This window comes from Orcinus orca, chromosome 8, assembly GCF_937001465.1.
Source record: "Orcinus orca chromosome 8, mOrcOrc1.1, whole genome shotgun sequence".
NCBI lineage: Eukaryota > Metazoa > Chordata > Mammalia > Artiodactyla > Delphinidae > Orcinus > Orcinus orca.
Window position 1 is genome coordinate 49901242 of NC_064566.1, and position 13989 is coordinate 49915230.

The 13989-nt window shown below is 51.5% G+C and overlaps 2 protein-coding genes across 11 annotated transcripts; one reads left to right on the top strand and one right to left on the bottom strand.

Moving 5' to 3' along the window:
- Positions 1 to 17: 17 nt before the first annotated feature.
- On the top strand, positions 18 to 5156 carry TOMT (transmembrane O-methyltransferase). Of its 2 annotated transcripts, XM_033405546.2 has the most exons (4): positions 18 to 1304; positions 2185 to 2458; positions 3572 to 3768; positions 4263 to 5156. In XM_033405546.2, the coding sequence occupies exons 2-4, from the start codon at positions 2200 to 2202 to the stop codon at positions 4581 to 4583; spliced, it is 777 nt and encodes a 258-aa protein (XP_033261437.1). In that variant the 5' UTR covers positions 18 to 1304; positions 2185 to 2199; the 3' UTR covers positions 4584 to 5156. The 2 variants fall into 2 exon arrangements, with proteins under 2 accessions (XP_033261437.1, NP_001268938.1); NM_001282009.1 differs by lacking the exon at positions 18 to 1304 and having other exon boundaries at positions 2200 to 2458; positions 4263 to 4583.
- Positions 5157 to 5254: 98 nt separating this feature from the next.
- On the bottom strand, positions 5255 to 8461 carry ANAPC15 (anaphase promoting complex subunit 15). 9 transcript variants are annotated; one of them, XM_012536704.3, is made up of 6 exons: positions 8312 to 8448; positions 7065 to 7149; positions 6798 to 6922; positions 6220 to 6279; positions 5759 to 5896; positions 5255 to 5617 (listed from the first exon to the last, which is right to left on the bottom strand). In XM_012536704.3, exons 3-6 carry the CDS (start codon positions 6915 to 6917, stop codon positions 5558 to 5560), a joined length of 378 nt encoding a protein of 125 aa, XP_012392158.1. In that variant the 5' UTR covers positions 6918 to 6922; positions 7065 to 7149; positions 8312 to 8448; the 3' UTR covers positions 5255 to 5557. The 9 variants fall into 9 exon arrangements, with proteins under 9 accessions (XP_012392158.1, XP_033261489.1, XP_049569858.1 ...); XM_033405598.2 differs by having other exon boundaries at positions 6798 to 6927; XM_049713901.1 differs by lacking the exon at positions 8312 to 8448 and adding an exon at positions 7649 to 7888.
- Positions 8462 to 13989: the final 5528 nt, after the last annotated feature.

The window sequence follows — 13989 nt, forward strand, 5'->3', positions numbered from 1 at the left end:
CCGGAACCCCGGCTTCCGGCCCCGCCCCTACCACGTGATCTTAGCCAACCAATGGGAAGGCACACGCTGCGTGACAGGCCGTGAGACACGTGATGCAAGGAAAGGGAGGGGCGGATCATATGACTTCAGCCTCTTCCGGGTCTCAGCCGGAGACTTCCAGTGACGGTTATAGAAGCCCTCGTGTTAAGTGTATTATGTGTTTCCGTGGGCGCCAGGCTACCTTTGTGGGCCAGTGAGCGAATTTATACCAACTGCCGTCATGAAATACTCTCCTAAATGCCTTTAGAGGGGCGAGTAGGATCCAGGCTCTATGCTCCAAGAGTACACACCGATAGGCCCAGTTGCCTGGTGCCAAGGCTGGCGACATACAGAGGGTGTGTCACCCAACCTGGACTGGGGATCTGAGACTTACTGGAAGAAGGGACCTTATACCTTCACAAACCGAAGCAGAGTGGAGCTCAATCCTGGTGGAGGAGATAGAGGCCACCTCAGTGATCTCCTTGCCCTCAGGCATTTCTCTTCAATCTTGCCTTTTTACAGCAGTCATAGTAATCTAACACACAAAGCTCACAATCAGTGCGCTTCTTAGAAGCATCCCACATCTTCCCTTGGACTCAACACAAGTCCAAGTCTGTCGTGCAAGATCTTGCAGAGCCTGACACCCACTCCAAGCCCAGGGCAGTGGAGCAGGGGTTGGGGGAATGCCTCACCAACCACAGGGAAATACTTGGAGTTTCCTGATTGACTTTCTGGACTTTACACACATGGCCTGGCACACTGTCTCCCCACCCGGTCTGCCTGCCCAAAGCGCCTGTGTTCATGGAGCATGCCTTCTAGTGCTCACATTATATTCTCTGTTCCTGTGTCAGTCTCTTCTAACAAAGGTGGAGTTCCAGGGGGACAGGGACAGGATCCGACTCTTCTCTGTGACTCAAGCCTTGGCACTTGCTTAGGATTTGGAATTATTGAGTAACTCACAACCTCCCTATCACCTTGGCTCACACCATACCCTATGTCCTGAACCAAGGGATTTGAGGAGAGGTCACCAAACCCAGTAGCTTTATTACCCCTCAAATCAAGACCCCGGAGTTCTGTAAGTTCTTTGAGGACTCCTGAAGGGTAGGAGGCAGCTCAAGCTTGTACCTGGGGTTGGTAACTTGAACTGCAGGTCTCAGGTGACAGCAGCAGCCGCAGCATCAATAATTGACAGCAAGTCCAGCCTGCCTCAGGGTTCTTCCCCACCCCAAGGACTCCCCCTCCTGTCCTATGCTCTGATCTTCCCCAAGCAGGAGCCTCCAGCCCAGGTAAGCGGGGCCCTTGAGTGTGGGTTCCCAAGCGCATCAATTCAGATTCACCGTCACTCACCTACCTATTCACTCCATTCATACACTCCTACTTTAATTTTTAGTCACCACCACCAGTGGCCTCAAAAGGGTCAGATGGTCCAGTGTGTGGGAGAAGACAGGGCACTTATCCCAGACAGGGGGTGGGGGGAGTGGGGAGAAGAGGCTGAGTTGGGGGAACGTGTGTGCTGTGTGTATATGTGAATGTAAATGTGAATGGAATGCTGAGAGAGAGGATAGGAGGGGAGTGCAGGGGAGGGGAAATAGGACTAGAGAATAAATATACAATCACGGACTGTTCCCACCCCCAGGGAAATGCTGACAGAGGGAGGGTCCTGGGGTGGTTAAGGATATCTCATCCTAACACGCCATGGAGTGTTTTGATTGCCTTTTACTGAGGCAGAAGAGTGACAGTGAAGGGGTTCCTGACTACAAAGTTGTGCTCTTTTGCTACACAGTAATGGGTCAGAGACCAAGCAGGCAGTGGGTAAGGTGGGAGGAGAACTCAGGAAGGAACTGGTGAAAGGGGTTCTGAAGAAGAGTGACTACAGAGATAAGGGAAAATGGGTGGAGGGAGCAAGGTGAAGATGAACCAGGAGTAGGAAGAGGTAGTTTGGGGTTGGGTGCTGAACATAAGACAGTATGTTGTCCTTGAAAGTACGTGGGCTTGGAATCAGACCAGCTTGGATTCAAATCCTAGTTCTTCCGTGTGACTCTGGACAAAGGACTTAACCTTTCTGAGCCATGGTGTGTAAAATATAGGGATAATTGCTACTGGTAAGGGCTGCACAAATGACAGGCAAATGACATGTGTGGGTTTCCCTCCCTTCCTCCACCCCAGGCCCAGGTAGGGACCATGTCCCCCGCCATCGCGCTGGCCTTCCTGCCACTGGTGGTGACATTGCTGGTGAGGTACCGGCACTACTTCCGACTACTGGTACGCATGGTCTTACTCCGGAGCCTCCGAGACTGCCTGTCAGGGATGCGGATTGAGGAGCGGGCCTTCAGCTATGTGCTCACCCACGCCCTGCCTGGGGACCCTGGTCATATCCTCACCACCCTGGACCACTGGAGCAGCCACTGCGAGTACCTGAGCCACATGGGGCCTGTCAAAGGTCAGTGTTCCTTAGCCTTCTGCTCCAGGAAGCACCTCCAAGATGGTGAAGGAAGATCTGGGATTTGCCACTGCCTTACTGGGTGAATTAGGCAGGTTCTTGATCTTCTGTGGGTCTCTTTTTTCTTCTCTGGAAATGAGGGGGCTGGGCAAAGTTATACATTCATCCAGTAAAATTTATCACCACCTCTTTTGTACCAGGCATGTGCTAGGTGCTGGGGGAGGAGGTAGAGGCCAGGGATGAATCAGCCACAAAGGCTGGCCTCAAAGGGGGCATGATACAGGAGAATAACCACCTCAGCACACAACCCAAAACCTTGTAATTATCTGTGTCTGAGTCTTTCTCCCCCACCATGGAGTTTTCGCCAGCCCATTCAGGGTAGCTGTCTGGCTGGATTTGTCTGAGTCCCAGCTGTCAGCACATGTGTTTTTAGAGTCTTATTTAAGAAATTCATCCAATTCAATGGTTAGAAAGATATTCAATGAACAAATCAAGGGAGAATGAAACTAGAAGGTCTAGCAAAGATCTCTCGGGAGCCTGGACAGTGGTCTCTCAGAAGCCTGGTCTCTCTCTGGTGGTTGTTTCTGCCTGGGCCCTCCTGGAGGAAGCAACATTTGAACTGGGCCTAGAGGGATTGCTTTCGAGTTGGCCAGGTAGTTGAGGACAGAGGTGGGGGAGGACAAAGCCAGCCACATATCTAAATGTGGCATGAAGAAATGAACCAGCATGGTTGGCTCTGGGCACAGTTGTTTGGGATGGCTGTGGTGGGAAGAATTGAGAGCTGAAACTGGAAAGGTAGGATAGGATCAGGTCCAAGAAAGTTCTGAATGTCAGGCTGAGGATCCCACGTTCAATCCCAAAGGCCTTTAGGTTCATAGGAACCAGGGAGCATTAGGGTCAGATTTGTCAGAAAGATTCCTAGTGGTTGGTGTGAAGGAGGCAAGCTGAGAGGGGCAGGGAGGCCACTGGGGCTGCTAGGACTGTAATCCAAGAAAGAAATGAGACTCCCACTGGTTGGGGGTTGCAGTGGCAAGTGGGCATTTGAGACCCCTTTCCATGAGGGCCCCTGCATCCATCTCCCATGTCTGCTGCAATAACCATCTCCCACCATAGGTCAGATCGTGATGCGGCTGGTGGAGGAGAAGGCCCCTGCTTGTGCACTGGAGCTGGGCACCTACTGCGGGTACTCCACACTGCTTATTGCCCGTGCCCTGCCCCCTGGGGGTCGCCTTCTCACTGTGGAGCGGGATCCACGCACAGCAGCAGTGGCTGAAAAACTCATCCGCCTGGCTGGCTTCGACGAGCGCACGGTCAGCCCCCACCTCCCCAACCCTGGTCTCTTTCCTGCCACCCCCAGCTCTGCCCTAGCCAGCTTCCCCCATGGGGGAATCCCACCTAGGAGAAGGAAACAGCTCCACGTAGGGAACTGTGAACCTGGAGAGTGTATGAGCTCTTGTTCTTCTGTTCCAAGTTACTGGCATGTATCTGCTGCTGGATGACAAAGAAGCAGTTAGGAGGAAAGTCTCTGGAGCCCAGCAAATCTGGGTCCAAACCTTAGTCTGCCTCTTGTTGGCTGTGTGATCTTGGGCAAAGCACCTGTCCTCTGAATCTCAGCTTCTTTACTAGCAGAATGAAAATCACAATGCTGATCCTGACTCCTTGGGTTCTGAGGCCAGGGGAAATATGAGAACACACACGGAGACCTAGGCCAGGGCCTGGCACAAAATAAGCCAGATCCCGGTAGGGTCTGGTGTGAGAGAACAACCGCTCCCACCCTCATCTCCAACTCTTCCCACCCCCACAGGTGGAGCTCATCGTGGGTAGATCAGAGGAGGTGATCCCGCGCCTAAGAACCCAGTACCATATGAATCGGATTGACCTGGTGCTCCTGGCACACAGGCCCCGACGTTATTTGCGGGACCTGCAACTGCTGGAGGCCCATGCCCTGCTGCCAGCTGGTGCCACAGTGTTAGCTGACCACGTGCTCTTCCCTGGTGCACCTCGCTTCCTGCAGTACGCCAAGAGCTGTGGCCGCTACCGCTGCCGCCTCCACCACACTGGCCTCCCTGACTTCCCTGCCATCAAGGATGGCATAGCCCAGCTCACCTACTCAGGGCCTGGCTGAGGTCCAGGCCCAGGGGTACTTACTGCTGCCTCCCCCCACCCCCCAACCAAGCAAGGACCTCAGAATATCCCCTCCCCTCCCTGCTTGTGGACTGACACATACTGGGCTCAGGGCTAGGGAGTCTCTCCTCCCACCTCTGTCTCACTCTGGCTCCACACTAACCTGAGGCCTCAAGTTCTGTCAGGCTGTTTGATCCCACTGGTCCCCCTCCTTCCAGTCCAGAGTCATGGACTGACAGGCAAGAGACTTCAGCTCACAACACAGCCCTGTCACTGATTTGCTGGGTTACTCCATGGGAGTCCCTGCCCTGCTCTGAGATCTAATCTGTTCTAACACCAAGGAAGTTGACTAGGAGAGCTCCAGGGGCCTCCCAGTTCTGGCGCTCAGAAAGCCTGCCTCCCACCCCCCACCCCACCCCATCCCATTCCAGGTGGGATCAAAGGAAACAGTAAACACTGAGTTAGAGGCCCTGCAGGAATGGCTGGGTGCAAGCTGGGCCAGAGGAAATGGCAGTGGAGCCTGGGCCCACAGCCAGGGCTACCCTGGCCTTCCCTAGCCCCAGCCCGCGTGGCCAGGTAGATTTGCCTGAAGTCCCTTGAGAACCCTCTCCCCAAAGCTCAAGAGAAGATGCTGCACTCCTCTAGGCCCCACCAAGAAATAGGGAATAGATGTGGGGAAAAAAATCAGTCCTGTGTCTTTATTAAAGAGAGTTAGAAAGAGACTAGATCTGGCAACCAAGGGATGAGGTGCTGGCCAGAAAGGTGGGGTGGGCTCAGGCTCTGCGGATTCAAGGGCAGACTGATGGCCTGGGAGGGGCCAAGGATACCAGGTGCTGGCAGCAGCTAAGGAGGTGCCCGAGGGTGAGCTTTCAGGCACCGGGGCAGGGGGGGTTGGGTGATCAGCTGGGTCTGCAGGGGCTCCAGGATAGGTTGGGCGGGCCTGGAGTCTTTCTGAGACCACCCTGCCTTGTCTACCTAGATCATCCACTGGTCCTGATCCTGCTCGTTGCCTTCCATGTCCACCTGGAGAGGAGGCTGGGTGTGGGTGGGGAGGGGCCTCAGCCACCCAGCCAGCCCCAGTCCCAGATCCTGCCCCTGGCTGGATCCAGGGTTTCTGTACCCGCTGGCTGCCAGTGAGGTCAGGGGTAGGGGCCCAGGAGCAGAGGCCCTGCCTACCTCATTGACCTCTCCATCGTCAGGTGACTCATTGTAGTCATTCATCTCATCCATGTCCTGCATGTCCTCATCATCCTCCGAGTCCTCTTCACTGTCCTCGTCGTCGTCTTCATCTTCCTCTTCCTCGTCATCATAGTGCTGGTGAGGCAGGGAAGAGCCTGTAGCCTCTACAGGTCTGCCTGGGCCAGTTCAAGGACTGGCCCACTTGGAGCCTCTCTCTGGGGACAACGAATGAGCTCCATTCCCCAGTCCTGTCCCACTTTAATCTAGCAGGCTGGTGCACGTTCTGCAGGACCTTAGTGCTGAGCCCAGTGCCCTCCCCCTCTACCTCCTCTTTTCTGTCCTCCACCCAGAGCTGAGGACCACGACTGCTCTGGAGTCAGAGGCCAGACCTTCCGAATTAGAGCAGAGCCTTGGTCCACCTGGGCCCCACAGAGGCCCCACCTGCTGGAGCCACTCACCTCTGAGGCCGGCTTGCCAATAGGTACGAGGTTGTTGTCTTTCTCTGCAATGCTCTGGAGCTGTGGCCACAGGGGGAGAAGAGCAAGGCCAGGGCCCAAGCAGGGCAGTCAGGGGCATGGCACTCACCTGCCCTGCCCCCAGGAAGACCCCCAAGTGTGAAGGAGAAGCTTCCTTCCAGCTCTCTGGAAGATTCAATCCCTTTCTCTCCTGTCATCTGCCACTTACTTATGAACTTGATCCAACTACGTAAACTCTCTGGTCCTTGGTTTCCTCATAAGCTTATGGTGAGGATGAAGTGAGACTATCAGCCTAGAACATGACATCTGCTAGGTCCTCAATAAACAGTCAAAATTATTATTTTCTATGCTTTAGGGAAAAGAGCCTGGGCTCCAACCTGGCCTAGAGCTCCCACAGTCCCCTGGCAAATTAGGGTAACACAAAAGTGAGAACCTAGGCCCCCAGCTCAGGACAAAAAGCTCCCCCAGAGCAGGTCTCCAGAGTAGGTCTGGGTCAACGCCAGTGAAGGGGGGCGGGGCACCTGACTGAAGCTCCACCGCTGTGCTATGTCCTCACTCACCCAGGCCTGATGCTGCTGTTCTTGCTGCTGCAGCTCTGTCTCCTCCACACAGGGTCGATCCAGATTAAACCACAGTGTCTCAGTCACACGGGGGAAGAGTGAGGGAAACAACGTGGACATGGCTCCTAGACTGAGGAAAAGCGTCAGGTGAATCCAGCTCTCAGATGTGTTTGGTTTTAGTTTGTATTTGGTTACATTTTGATTTGGGGATCGGGTAGTGTGGAAGGTAGCAGGAAAGTACCCCTTCCCTGTGGGAATCAGACAGACCTGGGTTTGAGTCCTGGCTCCACCGCTTACTAGCTGTTTGACCTTGGCCAAGTCACTTAACCTCTCTGAGCCTCAGTTTCCTCATCTGTAAAACGGGGACAGTAACAATTATGCCACCCTCATAGTTATTCTGATAATTAAGTAATTTACTTTATGGGTAAGTAAAGCTGTTTGTAAGCTGTTCAAGGAGGGAAGAGAATGGAAGCCAAATGTAGAGAGAGGAAACCAGAATGCAGACTGGCCTTACAAAATTAAAGACAGCAGGACTCTACTGAAACTCTCTCCACCTCCTCCAAACACTGAGACCTACTTTCTGCTCCTCCATGCCGCCCACACCATACCCACCCAGTGTCAGAAATTTTGGACCCTGACCACCTCTATAATGAACCACAGCCAAACTGGGGGGCAGGGAGGGGAGGTGTTATCACGTGCACGTATGGCTCAGTAACATTCTAAAGGTATGAGCAGATGAAAGACTGGATGAACTAACATGTAAGAGAACAAGTATATTCAGCTCAGATTCAGCAGCTGAGGGAGCTGAACGGGAGGTCCCAGAGAATCTGAATTAAAACCTTTCAGCTCACAGGAAAACTGAGGCCCAGCGACAGGCAACGACTGGCTCTAGGTGCCACGGTGAGTTGGGCATAGAACTCTCGCGGGGAAGAGATCCAGGCCGGGCACTAGAGGTGAGCAGGAGAAAAGGATCTACGTCTAATTCTGCTCTCGCCCTAACGCACTTGACCAATCCGGGGCCAGCCGCTGCCCTTCCGTGGAGCTCAGCTGCCCGGCGCGTTTAAGAGGCACAACAGAACCCTCTCTCAAGTCCCATAAGCACTGAAGGGCCAGAGACCGCGGCTCCGAAAGCCCAACCCCTCACCGCAAAGCCACCGCCCATTCTCGGCTTATTATGATAATGACCGTGGAGTTGACCAACAGGAAGAAGGCATGGGCGGGATTCAGGCAGGTATTTGGGGTTGCTACAGAGAAAGGAGCGGGGCCTGGATAAGGCCAATTAACTGCAAGAACTGCTGGGTGACAGGAAGTGACACCAATGAGTGACGGACCTTATGCGACGGGGTGGGGCTTAGTTTCGAGGAAGCGGCCAATGAGCTGGAACTCTTTTAATGTTAAAGGGAGTGTGAACAGGCAGCTGCTGAGGAGGCGGGTCAAGGGAATGAGGTTTCTCTGGGGAAGGGAGGAAAGAAGGGGCAAAGAGACAGCAACAGCAGCCTGTCTTATGTACTTACCGCGCCGGGAGTCGGCAGGCGGCGGCGACCCGGAAGCACTTTATTCTCCCTGAGCGGAAGAATCCATCGGAACCTGGGACACACCAAACGCATGCGTCCTTGGTCTTCTTTTGTTTCCCGCTCCCGCCCACCGGACTGGAAGTGACGTTACACACGTTAGTCACGTGTTGGGTGGAAATTTGGCGCGCCTGCTCTATTGGCCCCGCCTTGAGTCTCAGCCAATCGGCCTCTCCAGCCTGGACCCGCCCCAACGGCCCCATTTAGCCCCGCCTTTCTGTCCCCAGGCGGTATTTGCTTGCCAATCCCTGTTGAAAAACACCTGGTGGCAACCAGCGTTAGTGCTAGGACTGTTTGTCTTGCTGCGTCCCAGGAAAATTAGTCTGCTTCTACCCCAGAATCGCTGGGTGATTTTACGCCTCGCCCCTCCTGTTTGTCTCGTCTCCCCCTCAGTTTCCCGTTTGGGTGCATACATTCATTTATGTATTCCTTCGACAGAAGTATTTGAGTCCCTACTATATTCCATATTCCAGGCCCTGCTAGAAGCTGGGGCTAAATCTAGGAACACGGTCCCTGCCCTCAAAGACCTCACAGACCAGTGGGGAAGCCAGACTCTGTAGACCTGCAGTGGACTCACTGGTCTCTGAAGACTGCCTTTCCAGTTCTGCATTCCAGATTTTGTAAGGGCTTGATTACCCAATCTCAGGCGCAGCATTCTGCTGCTGGGAAATTCAGCTGCCCTCTCCAGGACTGGGCTAAATAAGCTTAGCTGTCAGCCTTGTCACATCTCTCTCCCACTCCTTTGCTGATGCCTCCGTTTTACTAACCTCTGACTCAGCTTCCCTTTCAGAGATCCTTATGCCTTCTGGCAACGTAAGTCCTTCAAACCCAACCCCCATTAAGCTCCATCACTCACCAGCCCCTTTCAAGGCCAGCAGTCATCCATAGTTCCCCTCCTGCCCTGACCAAATGTGTGACCTTTAACAAATCCCTTTTCCATGTCTGGGCTCAGTTTCCTTTTCAACCAGCATCATAATCTCTGCCCAGCCTTCTTCGCATCTTGGACTGATGTGAGGATTTCATGAGATAACATATTTAAGAGGTAGTGTACTGTGCATATCGACTGTCGTTGTTGACAAGCAGCTCTGGGTGTTATAAAGTTTTTCATTAGAGTAAAATTTGCCCCTTGGAAATGTCCACCTTTTTCTTTCATTCATTCAAGCAATATCTACTGAGTACCCTACATATGCCTGCCACTATTCTAAGTAATGGATACACAACAGTGAACAAAACAGACCAAAAAAAAACCAAATCATGAGGAGACTCATGGTGCTTCCATTTTAATGAGAGATAAAGAAGATAGGTAAATAAAATATAGAGTTTTAAGACTGCAGTAAATATTGAGGAGAAAAAATAAGTCAGAGAAGTGGAAATAAAATGTTGGTAGGGGAGACGTTTCCTTTCAGTTAGGGGGCCAAGGAAGACCTTACTGGGAAGGTGACCTTTGAGTAAAAGATCTGAAGAAAAAAGAAAGGGGGCACTATTCTGATATTTAGGGAAGAACATCAGGAAGGAACAAGTGCAAAGGGCCTGGAATGGCTGGAGCATAGTGTTCTGTGGGGAGAATGGGAGAAGATGAGGATAGAGATAGGAGCCAGAGAGTACAGCTTCACAGATTACGATAAGGACTTTGGTTTTACCCCATTTACCCCATGTTGAGGATCCCGTGAAGGGTTATGAGCAGAGGATCCACACAATCTGATTTAGATTTTAACAGAGTTACTCTGGCTGTTTTATGAAGAAAAATTCAGTGGGGTCAGTGGCAGAAGCAGGGAGACCAGTTGGAAAGACAAGGGAGGTGCTGGTTTTGGGGGGAAATATCTGGAGCTCATTTTTGAGTGTGTTGGCTTTGAGATGTCCATTAGAGTAGGGTTGTTGAGGGAGCAGGAGGGCATATAGGTCTGAAGGTCAAGGGAGAGATCAAGACTGGAAATATCAGTTTGAGAGTCATCAGCACATGGATGGTGTTTAAAGCCATGAGAGTGGATGAGCCCACCAAAGGAGTGAGTGTAGATGGAAAATCATTTCCTTCAAAATTCAGAATTTGAGAAAACTAGGAGAAGCAGCAAACTAATGAGAAGGAGGGCCAAGAAGATAAGCAGAAAGCCAGGTAAGTTGGGTGGTATCCTGGAAGCCAAATAAAAAAGGGGTATCAGGAAGGAGGTAGTGCTGCACTACAGTGGAGTTCTGTATAAAACTGTTTCTATTTGTTTCCTCAGCAGACCATGAGCTCCTTGAGGGCAGAGACTGAGTGGTTTCTAAGTCCCCAGAACACACCCTTGACTTCTCCCTTCTCCATCCCTTATCTGCTCCTTCAGTGTCCCCAGCAGTCACTCCCTCTGGTTCTTTTAGTTACAGGATCCCTACGTCCGGCATCCTTTGCCTCCGTCCTTCCTGACAGCTCTGGCCTGATGGAAATCCCCCAGTAACCTAGAGTTTCTTACCTAGCTCCTCAGCCAGGTTCAACAAGCCATGGTGAGCTTCCCTGGTGGTGCAGTGGTTAAGAATCTGCCTGCCGATGCAGCGGACACGGGTTCGAGCCCTGGTCCGGGAAGATCCCACATGCTGCAGAGCAACTAAGTCCGTGCGCCACAACTACTGAGGCTGCGCTCTAGAGCCCGCAAGCCACAACTACTGAGCCCTCATGCCACAACTACTGAAGCCCGCGCACCTAGAGCCCGTTCTCCATGACAAGAGAAGCCACTGCAATGAGAAGCCCGCGCACCACAACGAAGTGTAGCCCCTGCTCACCGCAACTAGAGAAAAGCCTGAGCACAGCAACGAAGACCCAACGCAGCCAAAAATAAAATAAATTAATTAAAAAAAAAAAAGCCATGGTGACAGGAGAAGGGGAAAAGGAAGAGGGATAAGTGGAAATTTGGGGTGATACCCTATTTTTGGCTCAGGCAACTGAGTCAGTGATGGTGCCACATTCATTATCCACCATTTATCCTTACCAAGTGCTTGAGTTTTTTTTTCCTTTCATTTCAAGGATAATAAACTAAGACTCTGAGGGAATTTCCTGGTGGTCCAGTGGTAGGACTCCATGCTTTCACTGCCGAGGGCACGGGTTCAATCCCTGGTTGGGGAACTAAGATCCTGCAAGCTGCGTGGAATGGCCAAATAAATAAATAAATAAAGACTCATATTCCTTAAAAATATAAAATTTAAAAAGGTTAAAAATTTGCTTCATATTCCTTCATCTGTTCCACTATTTGGTCGACATTTATTGAGTGCCAATTGAGTGCCAGACACCTTGATAGGCCCTGGGGACAGAGAGATGAAGCAGAAATAATCCCTATCCTAGAGGAGAATACAGTCTAGTGAGGACTAAGACAGTTATAGACAATTATAGAAGAGGGTAGTAAATATTAAAATCAGTGTATACAGAGAGTGTTATAAGAACACAGAGGAAAGAGAGATGAATGGATTCTGGATAAACTGAGTCTAGACTTTGTTTGAAGGAAGGAAACATTTATTTGAACGGGCCTTGAGGGATGAGTAGGGGTTTACCTAGTAGACAAGTGGGAGAAGGGGATGCACAAAAAGGCGTATTGCATGCAAAGGCACGGAGTTAAAAGCAGATGATGTATTTGGAGAACACTGAGAATCTTTTTGGGCAGAACTAAGTGTCTCGGGGTAGAAAGAGAGATGAGAAGGAACGTTAGGGGGACTCTGATGGGGTAGGGCTTTGGTGGCCCTGAGATAGAGTGGATGTGATGAGAGCCAGGCATCCTGGGACTTACCTTGGCTCTATTACTGACTTTCTGGAGACCCGAGGCAGGTCCCTCCCGCTCTCCCAGCTTTCATTTTCTCTAACATAATATCCCAACCATGTCTCCAGCTCTGGTGTGAATCCCTGGAAGACACTTCCCTGACCTGGCCCCTTCTGTCCTGAGATGTCACCTGCTTCCTCATGTTTTACCCAAGCCAGGGCCTGGGCTGAAAGCAGAAGGCAGGATGGGGATTTCCCAAGTCAGAAATAAATCCAAAGCCCGTAGGCTGGAGAGAGAAATCCATGGCTCTGTGCAGAGAATTCTCCAGGATCCAGGAAGGCTTAGACCTGAGTGATGTGAATTCAATGCCAGTGAGGGCTGCTTCCATGGTCCTTGAGGAGTATGGCTGGCCCTGGTAGGGGACAGAGGGAAACGTCAGTCACCATCTCTTACGTATACCGAAGGATATTTGGTCTCCAAAGAGCTTTCACACTTGTCATTTCCTCTTATCCTCACCCCAGTCCTGGAAACCCTGCTCCCGGTTAGCCTACGAGGAACGTGAGGCTCTGGAAAGTGAAGTGGCTTGTCCGAGCTGAAGCTACAACTTAAGAAGGTCAATCTTGCATTCGCTCCACAAAGCTTTCTTATGAGCCAGTCTGTGCTTGGTGATGGGGGACCCACAGGGGAATCAGATCTGAGTCCTCATCCCCTGGAAGCCCCCAGTCTAGTTTGGGAGGCCTCAAGCAAATCATTAGGCCCTTGAGGGCAGGTCTCTGATTCATCTCTATTTCCTTAGCACACAGCACAGTGCCTGGCACAGAGTAGCCACTCAAGAAATGTAAAAGATGGGCTTTTCTTCCCTTCAATCTAATGGAACTGAATTCATTAGACGTGTGTTCGTGTGACAATTGCTACACTAGAGACAGATTCTGAGAAGAGTGGGGGCAGTGAGCAGAGAAGGGTAACATGTGGGTGTGGAGGTGGGGAGGGATCCTCAGGGAGATGAGACTTTGAAGGAGGAGAAGTCAGGAGAGGACAGTCTAGACAAGAGGGGGCTGCAAGTGCAAAAGAGGCCTGAAAGAGTGTGGTGTGCCTGGGGCATGGCCATGCTTGCGGGCCTCCTTGTGGCCATCCTGGTGATGGGCACAATGAGAGGAGACAGGATGAAAAAATGGTGCCCTTGTTACCAAGTCCAAGCTTGTACCGCTCACTGCATGACAGGCCAATAAATCGAGATATGAGTTGTTGGGATAAGGAATAGTGACTTTATTTGGAAAGCCAGCAGACCGAGAAGATGGTGGACTAGTGTCCCAAAGAATCATCTTACCTGAGTTAGAATTCAGGCTTCTTTTATACTAAAAGGGGAGCAGGTGTGGCTTGGTGTAGGAATCCTTTGTTCTTGCAGCTGTCCATGTAGGTGTGGTCACAGTATTCCCATATAACTTCAACAAGACAAATGTTATCCTCTGTTCTGCACCTTTTAGTCTCTACATGAATGGAATGACACCTTAAAGGGTCCGAGCCTTGAGAACGGGCTATCCTGTATATTTCAGGTTATAGGCAACATTCTTTTACAAAAGGGGCAAAGCCAGCATAACTCAGCACAGGCAACAGCACAAAGGTCAGTGCTAAAGGAATAGATTCAATATGGAGTCAAGTTTGTTATTCTCTGTTATACCCCGTCCTCAAAGGATGACACATACCCTTGGAGAAGGACGAGGAGACATCGAGAAGGGCTTCCTTGAGCAGGAGAGACTTCAGCTGTACCTTGAACCATGCTTCAGAGTTAGAGAGTGAGAAAGGAGGAAAAAAGAAACCTTCCTGGTGGGAGGGGACTCCCTGAGCAGGCACTGGGGTGTGTGGTGAATGAGGAGACTGCTTGGCAGGAGAGCATGGCAGGCCTGT